This window comes from Aspergillus thermomutatus (assembly GCF_002237265.1).
Source record: "Aspergillus thermomutatus strain HMR AF 39 chromosome Unknown NODE_22, whole genome shotgun sequence".
Taxonomy (NCBI): Eukaryota; Fungi; Ascomycota; class Eurotiomycetes; order Eurotiales; family Aspergillaceae; genus Aspergillus; species Aspergillus thermomutatus.
Genome location: NW_020798070.1, coordinates 40,738 through 56,769, shown reverse-complemented (window position 1 = coordinate 56,769; position 16,032 = coordinate 40,738). Strand labels below are relative to the sequence as shown.

At 51.1% G+C, this 16,032-nt stretch overlaps 7 protein-coding genes across 7 annotated transcripts; 3 read left to right on the top strand and 4 right to left on the bottom strand.

The window, feature by feature from the left end:
* Positions 1 to 246: 246 nt before the first annotated feature.
* Positions 247 to 2,207, top strand: CDV56_106071 (polyprenyl synthetase family protein; the record flags this gene model as incomplete). Its single annotated transcript, XM_026759690.1, has 6 exons — positions 247 to 458; positions 511 to 1,144; positions 1,188 to 1,342; positions 1,386 to 1,549; positions 1,599 to 1,846; positions 1,893 to 2,207. 6 exons carry the CDS (start codon positions 247 to 249, stop codon positions 2,205 to 2,207), a joined length of 1,728 nt encoding a protein of 575 aa, XP_026617483.1.
* Positions 2,208 to 2,272: 65 nt separating this feature from the next.
* On the bottom strand, positions 2,273 to 3,748 carry CDV56_105964 (uncharacterized protein; the record flags this gene model as incomplete). The annotated part of the gene is made up of 1 exon (XM_026759583.1): positions 2,273 to 3,748. The coding sequence occupies one exon, from the start codon at positions 3,746 to 3,748 to the stop codon at positions 2,273 to 2,275; it is 1,476 nt and encodes a 491-aa protein (XP_026617482.1).
* A 1,392-nt stretch (positions 3,749 to 5,140) lies between these two features.
* On the top strand, positions 5,141 to 6,123 carry CDV56_105796 (uncharacterized protein; the record flags this gene model as incomplete). Its single annotated transcript, XM_026759415.1, has 3 exons — positions 5,141 to 5,198; positions 5,296 to 5,495; positions 5,764 to 6,123. The coding sequence occupies 3 exons, from the start codon at positions 5,141 to 5,143 to the stop codon at positions 6,121 to 6,123; spliced, it is 618 nt and encodes a 205-aa protein (XP_026617481.1).
* A 1,377-nt stretch (positions 6,124 to 7,500) lies between these two features.
* Positions 7,501 to 8,055, bottom strand: CDV56_105665 (uncharacterized protein; the record flags this gene model as incomplete). Its single annotated transcript, XM_026759284.1, has 1 exon — positions 7,501 to 8,055. The coding sequence occupies one exon, from the start codon at positions 8,053 to 8,055 to the stop codon at positions 7,501 to 7,503; it is 555 nt and encodes a 184-aa protein (XP_026617480.1).
* A 2,649-nt stretch (positions 8,056 to 10,704) lies between these two features.
* CDV56_105415 (uncharacterized protein) lies at positions 10,705 to 11,260 on the top strand (the record flags this gene model as incomplete). Its single annotated transcript, XM_026759034.1, has 3 exons — positions 10,705 to 10,709; positions 10,757 to 11,089; positions 11,149 to 11,260. 3 exons carry the CDS (start codon positions 10,705 to 10,707, stop codon positions 11,258 to 11,260), a joined length of 450 nt encoding a protein of 149 aa, XP_026617479.1.
* Positions 11,261 to 11,848: 588 nt separating this feature from the next.
* Positions 11,849 to 13,705, bottom strand: CDV56_105215 (HET domain protein; the record flags this gene model as incomplete). The annotated part of the gene is made up of 3 exons (XM_026758834.1): positions 11,849 to 11,915; positions 11,966 to 12,052; positions 12,117 to 13,705. The coding sequence occupies 3 exons, from the start codon at positions 13,703 to 13,705 to the stop codon at positions 11,849 to 11,851; spliced, it is 1,743 nt and encodes a 580-aa protein (XP_026617478.1).
* A 388-nt stretch (positions 13,706 to 14,093) lies between these two features.
* On the bottom strand, positions 14,094 to 15,478 carry CDV56_105075 (putative MFS monocarboxylate transporter; the record flags this gene model as incomplete). The annotated part of the gene is made up of 2 exons (XM_026758694.1): positions 14,094 to 15,390; positions 15,435 to 15,478. The coding sequence occupies 2 exons, from the start codon at positions 15,476 to 15,478 to the stop codon at positions 14,094 to 14,096; spliced, it is 1,341 nt and encodes a 446-aa protein (XP_026617477.1).
* Between the last annotated feature and the right edge of the window lie 554 nt (positions 15,479 to 16,032).

Below are 16,032 nucleotides of genomic sequence, written 5' to 3'. Positions count from 1 at the left end.
TCTCGTGGGTTGCGCCCGAATGGCCACCCGCGTTGATACCGCTGATGACTGAGATGTGCGAACTGCTATTGCATTATGATGGTAGTCAAGCCTCCTTTTATTGAGTTACCATCTTCTCATGACTGATAGATGATATCGATACGCTTGATAACCAAAGCGTAAGATTCTGTTCCTTTCCAACCGGCCGGTACTGATGATGAGTAGAAAAGAGATGCCCTCACTGACTTCACGCTGGGCGTCCTGTCGATGTGGAAACTTGATCAACCGCCAGTGTTTGAGTACGACATAAACAAACGATTTGTCTTGTACCTGGGGAATTTACCAGACTTCACGCCAGATGTAAGGTCGCTGTTCTTCAAAACGTTGGTAGATGTGATTACCGCGCAGTCGACAGGCAGCCAGTCTGGGATGTCGTTTGAAGAGTACAAGAAAGCTCGGATGGAGAGTTCGACGGCCAAGTGAGCTGATGCTTCTAACTTACGGATTTTTCTTGATGCTGATCTGGATTAGACAAGTCTACGAGCTCGCTACTTACATGCAGGGCCTGCGGCTGACAGAAGATGAAAGGCGGACCGTGTCGGAAATGGTCGGTTATGGTGTTTTGAGCGTATCCCTGTCAAACGACTACTACAGCTTTCACCGAGAGTTTGACGACCATTTTTGTTCTGGAACTCTTGATGCGATCCACAATGCAATGGCACTGCTGATGACTGAGTATGGGTATACCGAGCTTGAAGCAGGAGATATCCTGAAGCGAGAGGTACTTACCGCGGAAAAGAACCTGATGGAGCAATACAGAGAATGGGAGAAGTCGTCGGTACCCAAGTCGGATGATCTTTGCTCCTATCTCATTTTCTTCATTCTATCAATAGGCGGGGGGAATTACTGGCAGGCTCAAACTCCCAGGTATGGTGGTGATGGGATTACGACCACTGCCGAGGATCGAGCTCGGCTGCTTCAGCCTCGACGGGAACCGGTCCTTAAACTAGAAGGATATCCGCCTCCGGCAACACTCGATGAGAATCAGGAAAAGACAGTGAATGGGGTTTCTCATGAATCGGAATGTTCAGGACCCAAAGCAGCAAACGACACTGTGTTGGGAAACGATGTTTGCGCACCTTTTCAGGTTGCCGATGCCGATCAGGTTAGTTTTTCACCTCGTCTGCTATCAATCGCTAATATTTCAGATCTGTATGGCCCCGTTCCACTATATAAGATCTCTCCCTGGCAAAAACACCTTGACCAAATTCATCAATTGCCTACGAGCGTGGTTCAGCGTACCGGATGATATCGTTTCAGTCATTGAAAGGTTCACGGTCATGCTTTTCAACTCAACACTGCTGTATGTCAACCCGACTAGACTAGGCAACTGGCTAATGATGCAGACTCGACGACATCGAGGACGGTTCAACTCTTCGCCGTGGCAGACCCGCTGCACATCTCAAATTCGGTCTCGGACAGACGGTCAACACCGCCACGTTTTTGCATGCAGAGGTCGTCGGCTATACTCTTGAGCATCTTGGCCCTGATTGTTTGAAGGTGATACTAGGTGAATTTCTCTATGCCGCGGTCGACTCGGTACTAATATGGTTTTGTAGAAGAAATCAAAACACTTGCTCGCGGCCAGGCGCTGGATCTTAACTGGACGTTCGAAAAGACTCGCCCGACTCTCAATGAGTACTTCATAATGGTCGACCATAAGACCGGAGGCTTTTTTCGGCTGATACTACGTACTCTGAGCTCTCTATCAAGCACTGAAGTTGACCCCGACATGGAACATCTGATCTCCCTAATAGGGAGATACTATCAAATCCGCGACGATTATCAGAATCTCGCGTCTGATGAGGTGGGTTTCCCAACTCAACTTATCCGCCAAGACTAACTTGAAAAAGTACACCGCAAAGAAAGGCTTCTGCGATGATCTTGAAGAGGGCAAGTTCTCGTTTCCGGTCATCCACTTGCTCCAGCATAGTCCGAAGGCAGACGAGCTTTTCAAAATCATCTACGGAGAGGGCGAGGAAGCGCACATCTCGCATGCCGACAAGCTACGTATTCTGGCCGAGATGAAGGAGTGCGGGAGTCTGACGTACACATTGGAGGTGTTAGAGAAGCTGTTCACCTCAATGCTTGAGACGCTGGACAGAGTGGAGGAGAAGATGGGCAAGAACAAGCCGCTGAGATGTCTGATGCTCATGTTGAAACTATAGCTTGAATTCTGGTGATATGCATCTTTCCATCAGCCTCAAACAAAAGACAATCGCAATCAGATATACTAAAATCCCGGATGCTCATAATACTCCTCAAACCTCCTCTGGATATCCGCTTCCTGCGCGGCTATCGCAGCACAAAAAGCTGTCTTCATCACAACCCACACAACGACCGCAGGAATCATAAACACCACAGTCCAAGCAAACATAACCAGATACTCCGACAGCGGCGGGTCATCCACAACCCTCTCCTCATCCGTGATCTTCCTCCAATCCTCACCGGTCGACCAGGGCTCATCCCCCCGCTGCCGCGGTCCTCGTACGATCCGTCGAGAGATTCCGAACCCCGCCATCAGCACTATTGGAGCAGCGAATGCCTCCCCCACCCACGCAAGAGCGATAGGAGAAACGGGCGGATACCCAAACGCGAGGAAGTACAGCACGCAAGCAATCGCCAGGATCGTCAAACATATAACCTCCAAGACGCGGCGTCCAAACGTCACCTCTGCGGCCGGGATGCGCATGCGCCGATAGGCAAGGATCACTGAACCAAGAAGGACCGGGAGGAGGAGGACCACAAAGACCCTGGTCGCCAGGGAGACGATGAACATCACCCAGCGAGGTTTCATAATCCACCCTGTGACGAGGATGGTGATGGTGCGTAGGTTCTGATGGCCCAGGTAAAGGACGGCCAGAGCCTCGAGGGTCAATGACAGATAGGGCAGGGCGTGGGCTAGTATATGGAACAGTTTAAACAGGAAACAACGCGTGTGCGCGCAGTCGAGTCGGAAATCAAGCGATTCGTGGTTTAGCGCCTTGCGAAGGTAGAAGGTTTTGGCTGGGGTCATGCGGCTTCGTTCCGCTTTGTCTGGGCTTTCGGTCATGACTGAGCAGAATTTCTCGATGCGTCTGCAGAGGGGGAGAAGGTCCTGGGCGTCTTTGGGGTCTATGCGTTGCCCCGGGACATCTTCCCTCTCTTGGACCTGGTTCTGGTCGCATTTGTCGGAGGGCGAAGCAGGGGGGACTCGAGAAGTGGTGGCTAGAGTGATGAGCGGTACTTCGGGCCAGGCTGTGTGTACAACGATCCTTGTTCGCGGTGGGTCGTAGTATCTTGTCAGGATTTCCAGCAGGAAAAACTTGATTATCAGGCAGGTCGCCCATGTTGTCGCCCACCAGACTTGGACAAAGTAGACAAGACTGAGGTAAAGAGCGAACGTGACGAGGACGAAAAACATCCATCGAGCAGTCACATAGATATTCCGTGGCCCTCTGCCGAGCCTAGTCATCACGTAGGGTCCATCATGATCCTGAAACTCCTTCTCTGAGGCGAGCCATAGAGCTCCGGGAACATTCGCAAAGTTGGATACCCTGCAACCAATAACTCCGAATACAGTGCGAGCAGACCAGAGCGCGCCTGTAATGGGAGATAGGAATGTGGTGTTGGCTTTCAAGTCTTCAACGAATGAGATATGGCCGGCTGGTTGGAAGAGCACGCTGATGGATATGTGCCATAATGGGAGGGCACTGTCTTGAAGACACATGTTGCGATTCTCCTCCGGAGCTGAGGTCGGTCGTATTCATGCTGACATTAAGTATTACTCTTGAGCCGCAAACCCTTAACACTGCTTAATTTGTTAAGCTTGGCAATCATCTCGTGTTAGAAATGGCTTTGTCCTTTATTGGACGGAAGTTGTAAGCGATCGGGAATAGCGCCACATTTTCCCAAAATGGAAACATTGTATTAGAGACCCTAGTCCTGCCCGCTGATTGGCGTATTCACCTCAGTCACTTTTTCCTATTCACGATCTGGCTTTGATTGTCTCAGCCTCATCATTTATAATGGGTCCCTTCACAGAACAAGGAATGGCTGAGTGAATACTGTTGTCTTTGTGTCATTCACGTGTTTCAGCAACATAATCTCCTCCATCTCCCTTCTTCTCCCTTCCACCTTCTTCAACACTCTTCCCTCTCCTCTATCCTTGTCTTGACAGTCTATTTAACCAGATAGAGCTGCCTCTTTCCGTGGTATAATCCTCTTGCGGCAGACCTTCTGGAAAGGCATGATAGAATTATTTACAATGCTTGCAAGCTGCAATAGGAGCAAAGAAGTCTTCTTGCATACTGAAGCTTGATGGAATCAGCAACACAATAAGCTCTGAAGACTGAGCTCATGTGTCTGGCTGCTGAACAGACGATACTGTTGTGGCGAAGCAGGGTAAGCCTGAGAACGAAGCCTATCTTGCAGGCGGATGAGCTTCACGATTGTGCTCAGTATACCCCTTGGCGTGGAATCTGGCAGGCAACCATGCAGTCATCCACTAAGTGAAGTCGATGCAAAGTAGCGCAATATGACTGCGTCCTCCCGTCTAAAACGGGAAATCCTTAACAACCCGAAAATGAGACTCTATAGACAACAGCGTACTTGTGGTACGTGCATAGGGCAATAAAGCCCCTTTCTCAGGTGGCGTCCCCAGGCAGGACCTCCTTTTGGCCACACATCCTCATTCTCCACTCACTCTACTCGTTTGGAGCGAAGGCAGAGCTTTTCATGGTGGAAGAACCCGCCTTATCGCAGTTTGTGGCTTCACCAATGACAAAGACCAAGCTAGTCTAATGGAGGACGGTTGGTTCTTAGACTTTTATCTATTTCATTACCTCTTTTCTCATCTCCATGGGCCAACACCATCTCAGATCTGGATGATGACTAGTGAAAAGCCTAAAGACCTTATGTGGACTTGGCAACTGGGGCAGCTGGCGAGATCAATGTGACCCTAGTATGGAGAAAATTGAGAAGACTGCGCACAATCTCCTATCTGCAACGCATTTTTCGACTTTCTGCTCCCCTGTCAGCCGTGCCCTTGAGTCGTCTGTCAACTTGTTCTGGTTCTTATCTCTTTGGCTCTGCAGATATCTGCGATTCAGAATCTGTTATCATGCGAGGCAAAATAATACAGAAGCCCAATGGCATGGCCCAGTGCTTAGGGTACATGAGTAAGTCATCATGACCATAGAGAATCTAGCAGTATTAACCACTTTCATAGCCCGCCCGAAACAACAATTGCCACACCCTGACCGACAGTGCAATCAGAACCACTCGATAACGGAAAGAAACGACAGTTTGACGACGTCACGAGAAGAGCAATTGCTGGGATATGTGTCAGTCCTGGGAGGGAGAGGGTCTCCCTAGAAGAGTTCATTAAAAGCATCCCTGACGAGAAGATTATGGGATTCACGGATGGCGAGCACGGCTTATACAAGGATGTGAATCACCACCTGAACCATCAAGGTGTATGGCCATTGGACCTTCCTTTTCTCCCTAGCACGGTGCATTTGAATGGCATAATTTTGCCTGGTTTGAGAGTCCCTGAGTTGACATTTTCTTCTACCACTCTCTGCCCAAGGGATCTTCAATGAAATCTTTCGCAAGATCCCCAGAATCAAAGAATTCACAAAGCTCGTCTATGAATCAATTCCACCCAAGCAAGGTGCTTTGGTTTGTTGTTTACTCGCGGAGTCAAGCGTGGCCGAGTCAAGCAGCGCAAGGTAAGACTCACAGGGGCACCTCGACTGGCGCGTTATGCGCCTCCTCTCCCATCTCTCGTTTAGTGTGACGCTGGATGACTACTACCATAACGCCGATGATGAGGCCGATACCATGGCCGCAGCAATTGCGAAGAGTGTGGACCAGCGCGGCGAGCCGCACGAGCACCACGACCAGCAGGGCGGTGCCCTTTCTGTTGTCGTCGGACCTCCTGCTGCTCGCCCTGCTGCGCCTGCGATGTTCTGCTATCGGCACCCACGCACCGCGCAACGGGGATGCTTCCTCCCTGCTCGGGATACTACTGACCGCGGTTTCTCCGACTACTGGTGGCGGACCACCGAGGCACGCAGACAAGCCACCTGCCCAATGAATTGAAGGAAACCCGCCTCACAACTTCGCGAGACGTCAAGTGGATGAAGGCGAAGATGGCCCCACCACCCCCGACACCACCGCCGTGGCAACATCAAGGACTGGTGCGTTTTGGGTAGGGGTTGCCTGGTCCTGCTGTAGCGTAGCTGGCCGACGCTCAACACGCGTCTCGCGCCGGCTTCGTTGGCACAAACTCTCTGTTTGAATTGCACTAATGTTTCGGTGGGTTCGGGAGGCACTACACTGGCCAGAGGGTGATCGAGACCCCATGGAGAGGGTAAGCCCGAATCTCGCTTCAACCGCACCAAACCAATACGAATAGACCGAAGAGCACTGGAGACAAAGTAAGACTAAATCGGATAGAGACTGGATACCTCATCCAAATCCTAGCAAGCATGGAAATTGGCTTTGTAACGCTTGTTGGAAATATTTGCGGGATAAGAAGGAGGATTGTCCGAGAAGCTGAGTGCAGAGGACTATGCTGAGTCAAGGGAAGCTAACCCCCAGCAAACGTGCGATGTGTCAAACTACAGAGTCGAAGAATTGGAGGAACAAACCCGGCGAGTCTGGCACAATTAGCTCCCAGGCATTCTATCACCGACCTCAATCTTTTATCCGTCTCTTTCGTCGGAAGCGGTGGATGCTATGGAAGTCCTTGTTTTCCATGATGAAGTGCCATTCTGCCTGGGCGTGACAATAAGACATACCGATGACAGTAGTGGGATGTTCTGATCCTATTTTCTTCGTCTATGATGCGATTTGTTGCCATGCAAATCTTCAGCCTCTCAGTAGTCCGAGGCCTTCATGATTCCATGCAAGACTGTCCATTGTGATGTGTATCCGGGTTATGGGTCAATATCGCCTGCCAGCTGACAACTGGCGGATATCTAAAATGAAATGCTTCCGAAGGGATAAGGAAGCACAGTGACAAATGAGCGCGGCGCTCTTTTGTCATAGTCAGAAGTGCAACGGAGAGAAAGTGATAATCAGGCTGTGGGCAGGCTGAGGGAAGAGGTCAGGTTATCTGGACTTTGGACACTTAGTTACTATATTCAGCTGGTGAAGCCAATGATCGTGCCGGGCGACACTGTATCGGACAATGTTGTCTATAGAATATCCAAGATCTATGGAGGTAGATGCCTCTCCATTAGACACATAACTTGATACATGTACAATGGGTCCTCCCAAGGGTTTACATTTACGAGAAGCATACGAGCGAGTTCCACACATCTTTGAGATTGCAAATTGAGCGCATTTCACTATTAGGTGCCGTTCATAAGTATACTAACTCATTGAAGGAATGACATATCTCCCCGAAAAAAAACCTCATGACCTCTCCACTATACAACTGCCATACTTCCCAGTGCCACTCTGAATACGAAGCTAACAATTATAGCTCATCCGTAATCCAACCCCAGGTCCTTGCGCAAACTCAACACTGGTCGCCTGCTTATACCAACTCGCAATACTCAACCGGTACGTCATCTTATTCGAGCACGAGAAACTGTTAATGAACCTCGTCGTCGCCTGGTTCGGATCCGCCTGGAAGGTCGTACTCCCAACCAACGCCACCGGTGCCGGGCAATACGCCCAGGACACGTCGATGCCGCGAGGAGATCGGCTCAGCGGGCCATTCACCGCGGAGATTTCGACGGGGGCGGCTCCAGAAGTCGTGAGAGGGGTGCCGGCGGGGAAGGAGTAGGAGAGCGTGCAGCCCCAGCTTCCGGAGGTGACGTTGAATTCGACGAACATGTCCTCTTTGTTGGTGCCGCCATCTTTCTGGGAGATGCGGAAGCCGGGGAGGTATGAGGTGACCGGCTGGGCTTCGGAGACGCGGGCGATGTCTGGAGTGATGGTTGTGCAGCTGGTGGGACCAGGCAGCGCGTTGATGAGAGGGAAGAGGGAGAGGAGGGGGGTGATGTATATGAGGAGCTGCATGATGAGTAGCTTGTGTTCTGAAGATGTAGTGATATTGATGTTCAGATGAGAATGCTTTAATGGGGAGGTGGATGTCTCGAGGACATGTTGACTCTTTATATGTTTCTGGAAAGAACAGCAGGCCCGAGGGAGCCTGGGCGATGGTCAAGGAATCATGAGCTCATCTCCATCCAGCCGATGACATACTGGGCATCCCATATGAGAGTCAGTATCTCAGGCTTGCTTGAATACGAAGTACATCTCATACTTTCCACCATCTGACTCTCGAGTCCATTCAGAAAGTCGAAATGTCGCTTAGGTGGTGTTCTATATGGTGGTGTTTCAAACATGCCAGATGGCAAGCGAAAGGAAGTATATGCCTCGAAAGTTAAACCATTTCACCTGACTATAGGATACTAAATCCGGAGTTTTGTCTGAAACAAAATCCTAAAAGCCGAGATGATGCAGGTAAGTTTTATTTTCATCGTCACATGATATTCGGACCAGCTCATTAGCATGTACGAGTCAAGGCGGTGGAGAGTCGACCGATCATAAATACACATTCACCCCGAGGGTCACCCTGATGCTTCATATCTCGATGCTCAACCTTCGATTGATACTTTAATCATCTATTCGATATGGCCTCCTCATCCTTTTGCTCAGCGTGTAGCTGGACCCATGAACGCCAAAAGCATTGCAACTACGAAAGCTACGTCAAACTGTTTTATGAAGCAGGCGATCGTGGTGTCTGGTCGTTGGGCTCAAATTTGATTCTCAAAGACCGAGGAGCTAGCCTTCCAACGTTTGAAGTGCCAAACATTCTGTTTGTACAGGAACAGACATCTATCCCTGTTCCCACTGTGGTCGAATCCTGGGAGGAAGGCCAACACACTCTCATCCTTATGAAACGTATTCCTGGAGAGCCTCTCAGCAGAGTTTGGCCGAACCTTCTGCCGATGAAAAAGAAAGCATAGCTAAACAGACAGCCGAGTATCTGCTGGAACTTCGCAAGCTACAGTCTGATAATATTCAAGCACTGGGTGGCCGTCCCGTTTATTCCAACTTTCTGTTCAAAGATAAACGGTCAGAGGTACCTCACGGACCTCTAGCTTCTGATGATGAGCTTTGGGCTGACATGGAGCGTGGACTGGGGGAAACCATACCTGAGGCTGTGCGAATACGACTTCGAAATTGCATGCCGTCCGCTGCGCCTTATACATTTACCCATGGCGACCTCACTAATGTTAATATCATGGTTGAGAATGGATCTGTCACCGGTATAATTGACTGGGAGATGTCTGGATACTTCCCGGTATGGTGGGAGTATGTTTGTACCTCAGTCCCTGATAGTGAGGAGGACAGAGAGTGGAAGTCTTTGTTGAGAAAATATATGCCCGATCATAGTGCCGCTCGTGAATTCTGGCTGGATTATTATTATCTCTGCAAAGATCCAGGCAGTGAAAGGGCGATGAAGGTCATCGAGGAAACATGTAATAAGGTTCGCTAGGCAGTGCGTTGGTGGCTGCGATGGAGTGGACGCAAGACAGGAAGCAAGTAGCAATGGTTTCGTTGTAGCTGGATACAGAATGTCAAAGGTGAGAGATGATCAGGGGTCCCAGGGCCTCTTTATAGGTGAATTGATGCGGTAGAGCCTCTATCTTTGGACTCTAAGTTGTCGGGAAGGCTTCCATTGAGACGCTGCTTGCCGATGAGAGATGCGGGAATTGATTGGATGCATCATAATCGAGGCTACAATTCTTCATATGCTTTAGAAGGAAGGCACACGCAGTCAAATGTCCGCCAATCTAGGAGTGTAGGAGTTCTGTTGACTGGGAAGGCCTCGTACCCCATTCTCCTAGGGGCTGTCAGTGTGGTATCTAATAAGCTCATTGGTAAGCGATATCCGATGCAACTAATGGAAGAAGCGGCACAATTTTGTGTAATGCAGCACTATGTGGCACGACCTAGCGTGATTTACAGACTCTCCTACTGGGATAGTCAACCAGATCAGACTATATATCTTTAATAAGAGTTGCAAGCATTTGACAAGGTATTCTGCAGATGGAACGTAGAAACCACATAGTCTATCCCATTAATTATAATATGGACAGTTTAGATAAGAACTCTAGCTGCTATAAGAAGCCGAGGAAACGTCCAGATCATATGGCTACGAGTGGAAAGCCAACTCGTCGAAATGTTCTCCCGTTGCCCTAATGTATCGAGGCCGCGATCAATTCTTAGTAGATTTTCCTCGAAGCGTTACCGGCTTTGGATATCATACTGTGAGATTCTACTTGATTGTAAGCTCGTCTGATAGAAATCTCAGGGAGAAAAGCTGAGGACAGTCATCCCCCCAGTTAAGTCCTATGAAGCGCATCCTTGACTGGACGTTGCAATTGCGCATTGTAGAATAACTTGATTTTCAGGTTATACAAAGGCGTTCTCATGTTCTTGTCTTCATTTCCATGATGATGAGAGGTGAATATCGATATAATGTGCAGGTGCAGTGAAGGACACTCCTTCCTTATGTATGCCTGAGTCAGAAACAGGCACCTGCAGCAATGTCAGGATCAGCGTTCAGTCATTCAACACTCACACTTCCAACCCATCTTCATTTTCATCTTTTCCATCCCTAACTACCAAGAATATCGCAAGCAAGATACGTCCAAGATGGGGTACGTTGACCAAACGATCATCAATCCCATCTACTAACGAATACCAGTTACACTCACTACTACTCGGTCGACAACACCTCCAGCCCCGAGTGGGGAGCCGCCTGGCCCCAGCTCATCGAGGATGCTCAAAAGATCGTCGACAACTCCAATGTCCCTCTCAGCGGTCCCGACTTCGACGAACCCGGTCCGCCAATCATCGATGTAAACCAGGGAATCTTCCTCAACGGAGTCGGAGACGACGGACACGAACCTCTGTGCTTGGACCGGCACGGTAACGCGGGGTTTTCATTTGTCAAGACGGCTCATAAGCCATACGATGAGGTGGTTGCGTGTATCCTGCTCAGGGCAGCTGTGCTGGCTCCGAACTGTGTCAGCTTGAGGTGAGTATCTTGCAGAACATATGGTATCTTGGGTGGAGCATGCTGACAGTTGTTGACAGCTCGGATGGTGATTGGGATCATGATTGGTGTATGGCCCGCCATCTATACAGAGATTTGTGGGGAGAGGATGTCGAATGTCCTTGGAGTGAGACTGAGGTTGCGGATGACTGAATGCTTTGTTTGATGCCGCGCTGAGTCTGTAAGACGTGGATGTTTGAGGCTCATGCTAGACGGGAATTTCCAATCCGCCTTTGCTTATGCTAGGGATCAGCTGATAATAATTGCTTCGATTCAGTCATGCATTATGGATTTTATAGATGGTCTGAAGAGATGGTGGCCCAATTAAGTCAACCACGAGAACAATAGTCCATATGTCACCAAGGATGCAGAGTGATCGCCTGGAGCATTCAAGCTCATAAATTCAGGTGGCCCTGCTTCTACCTTTTCTCGCCTATTACTATCGATCATCCCATCACACACCTGTCCTGTATCCGTCTAATCTCATCATATGCAATATCATGTTGTCTCTCGCACTCTTCGTCGCAGCAAGCTCAGAATGTAGATACGCCTGAGAGCTCGCTCATTGCGAGGCTCTCCTAGAAGCTGACCGGCTATATGCACCGGAGTCGTTTGTAAGGGCCTGAAGCTGACTGACTGATACTGTTTCCTGTACTCGGATTGATGCAATTTCTCGAGCTTGATCTCCAGGACGTTCAAACTCAAAGAATCGATGTCCGGGATGGATCTTCTCCGATTCTTTCATACAGTAACAGCAGAGATCAAAGTCTGCACAGTCTTGGCATTTGTACCGAATGCCATATATGCCCTGTGAAGTCAGCTCGAAGCACAATAGGAAATAAGGCAATGGACACTCACCTCACCACACCAGTCACAGTACACTGCAGCATGCCAAACAGGGTTGTCCTCTTCAAAGTCGTGATCCGGATGCGTGTCCCTTGCGTTCTGGATGCAATCGGAACAGTAGTCAAATCCAGGACACGACTTGCATCGATATCGCGTCCCAAACACTGTAAGCTGGCATCCGTCGCAGACACAGTCCTTGTGCCAGGCTCCATGTTCCGGCTTCGCAATATAGACAACCCACATCCGCTGTCCCTTGACGACCTCCTCCAGGACCAGTATCCTGATTGTTCCGTCGTTCAAGTTGAGTCCGTAATTCCTGTCTCCGACGAAAACGCACTCCCTCCGTTCGTCCATCCAGTCATTCGCCATCTGCACCTCAAAGGCATCGGGATCTCGGGCTTTCCACCGAGCGTCCGTCATCAGGGAGCCACCGAACTGGACGACGGGGTTGAGCAAGTCGTCAAATCCGACGCGAAGGTTCACAACGTAGTCCTCTCGCATGGAGTACCTGATAATTCCCGCGGTCCCCCGTTTCCCCGGAGGAATGCAGAGTTTGCGCTCCTTTTCGTCCCAAGGGTGGTACGCCGTTACCTCAAATCGAGAATGGGGGCCCTTCCAAACGGGGGGAAACTGACGGAGCCAGAACCCGTACATTCGGTCCGGGGGCTTCGGTGTCCCTGAGATTCTCTGTCTCACGTAGACCTTGCGATATTCAGACTTCAAGTTTGACGGAAACTCCGGCAGGTCGTCTCCGGCGCACATTACCCTTGCGTATTGATTGTTTTGCGGCAGGGGAGCGAGGAAGATCGCAACTCGTTTCTTTCCCCTCTGCGTCTCGCAGTCCAGCGCCGCGAGGTAGACGTCCATGGTCCAGTGCACCACAGCGAGTTCGATACTAATCCCCATATTGGTCACCGAGAACGGACTGCGATTGAACCTCTGCTCTGGCTGGACGAACCCCCCGCTCTCTCTGAAATCCGCCGGTGACTGCGCCAGGAGCCCGCGATAGGTAGTACCATCGGGACTCTTCCACGCAAACAGCGTCTGGTCATCCGCCTGCTTCATAATCTCCTCCTGCAGTCGGACGAACGCCCGCTTGCCCTCGCCGTACAACATCGGCATGTTAATCTCGAACAGTCCCAGCAGGCTATACGCCACATCCTCAACCTTCGTCGTCACCCGCTGCGACGCCCACGACATGCGCTGCGCGATGCTCAGATCCTGCGGCCTGACCGTCCCTTCCAACACCTCCTCATGGATCCCGGTGATATCCGCAATCACACCCTTCAAATCAGCCTTTGAGCCGAGGGCCCGCCACTCCGCATCGAAGAACTCCACCCGCGCAGGCGCAAGGAGCTCCTGCAGCGTCCACCCGCGCGAGAACCACACGCTGCCGCTGAAGCCTCCTCCGGCCGTCCCCGAGGCCTCGGCAACGTCGCACAGGTAGGCGTAGCAGACCTCTGCCTTCTGGTACCACTCGTACATCGAGTTCAGCGCTTCGGAGAGCTCGGCGCTGCTGGTTTTGTCGATGCAGAAGGTGTCGACCCAGATGTAGGCCAGGTTATCGCGCAGCGCCTGTGCGCAGCACTGCGTGATCTTCCCGTAGCCTTTCTTGCTTGGTGCGGCGCCGGAGAGGATGTCTTGGAAGAGGACTTCTTCGGCTTGCCAGCGGTGGGAGAGGATGGCGTAGGGGGGGATGGCCTCGCCGAGGAAGTCGGTTAGTTGGAGGGTTGTTGCGTTGAAGAGGCGCATTTTGTTAGGTGTCGTCAATACGAGAGCGGAATTGGGTTGTTGGTTCGGTTCTGGGGATGTGATGGCTTTATATAGCCCCTTGGCCGGGTTGATCTACCCAAGCTCGTATTCGCGCCAACAGGATCGTTTCGGGGCCATGCTAGTGCCTTTGCGTATCACGCAGGGAAGATTGACAAGGATTTATACGATTTGACGAGAGTTCCTGGAAAATGTTTGACTGATTCAAACTTGCCATGAAAGTACTTATCCGACTACAGGTGAGTCCTAAGTCGGCCACTGGTGTTCTCGAAACCATGCGAATGATCGATATGCATAGACGGAGAAAGAGAGATTGGCATACTGAAAGAGGGGAGTATAATTGACAGACAGAGGAAAAATATACGATAGGTCAAATCCTCCATTTGAACCCACCCTGACGATCCATCATACTGACGGCCGCCTCGATTCTCACCCACACGACACCCACCGTAGCACCGACCAGCAAAACTCCCACCAAGATGCTCGTATTGAGAAACAGTTTGCTCATCAGCTCCGGGCTGACATACGAACCACCACTCCTGATCAACGCCCCTGCCACCGGCGTCCCCACCAAAGCCGCAAACCCGCGCACCATATACAAGAACCCATTGACACTGGCAAAGTGGCCAACCCCAAACAGTTCGACCAGCGTCGCGGGGAAGAGACTCACGTACGCCCCAGCAAACACACCATAGAACATTGCAAACGCGACGAACAGAGCCTTTCCCCCGGACATGGTGGAAGGCAACCACAGTCCCAGCGTCGCGATGGCGCTCATCAGCGTCGTAAAGAGGAAGACGTTAATCCGGCCGGCACGATCCGCAACATGGCCGATAACCACCTTCCCTACAGCCGACGACGCATTCGAGATGGAGATGAACATCGCCCCCGTCGCGGCGGAGAAGCCCAGCGCGCGCGCATACGTCGACATGAAGTATACCGGCGCGTAGTACGCCGCACCCTGTAGTCCGGCCGAGAGACACTGCGCGATGAACTTCCGGGTGCGTGCGACCCGCCAGTCAACGAGCGTGACTCGGAGCCGGGACGCGGAAGAAGCCTGCCGTTCTGTCTGGATCTGGCGCTTGCTGCGCGGGTCCCAGTCTAGCACGAGGGAGGAAGCGCCCAGCAGGACTGAAGATAGACCGCCGACGAGACGGAGGGTATTGCGGAACCCGATCCTGGCGTTCAGAGCGCGCAGGGCAGGCGCCCATACTACGCCTCCGACGCCGGTGCCGGAGGAGATGATTCCGATTGCGAGGCCGCGGTGTGTGGTGAACCAGCCCGGGGCGACCGTCACGGCGGGGATATAGGTGAGACAGGTCCCGCAGCCGAGTAGTACTCCCTGGGTAAGGATGAATTGCCATAGATGCTGGCTAAAAGACGCAAGTATGTTCGCGGTGGCGAAGATGATCGTGCCGGCCAGGGTGATCTGGCGGGGGGAATAGGATTTGCACCAGCCTGAGGCAAACGGCGCTCCAAGAGACATCATGGAGACGGCCAGTGTCCCGATGAGATCAATCTGTGCGGGAGAGACGCCGGTGAATGGGGTGCGACTGGGGAGTTGGGACATGGATTCGTAGAGTTCTTGGTACACTCCGAATGCGAAGTTGAGGCCACAGCCGGTGAAGATGCTCATGAAGGCGGCTATGACGACTAGAGTAGATTTCCTGGAAGATTAGATTGGGGCTGTGAATTCGGCGAGAAGACCTACAGTTTTGTTGGGATTTCCTCATGCACTGGTTCTTCTACTTCCATGCTCGGTGGGTGGGAAGAAGTGAGCCTTTCCGGATCTGCAGTGAGTGGAGACTCATTTCGATCATGCCGAGTTGATGAAGCCATAATGTTATCAATGTTGTTAGATGGCGGAAAGAAGTGATGATGAAGCCGTTATGTATTTGTCGGATAACCTCGGATGAATCGGGCATCTACGGGCATGACTCAGAGATCGTCGTCTGGGACGAAAGGTGAAACACCACGGATAAAGATCCGAATAACGAGAACAAAAGTACGAGATAGCAATGTAATGATACTCAGCTTAGCAATGTAGTCAGATGTATGAAATGTGTCTGAACAGAGTGCTGCGAGGAGAGTTGCTGTCCGTTAAGTTCCTATAAGGCACTAGTTGATTATACTCTTCTAGCAGGAAATAGATAGACAGAAAGCCGAGTAGTAGCCATCTTCCCCAATTGTGACATCTGAGGTCCCATTCTTCGAGTTCCAACCACACCGTCATGAAGGGCTTATTCCTGTCTTGCTAGGCGTTCGCTAGCCTGCTCCTTCTTCTCCCTTGCATCGACTGTCAATGCACA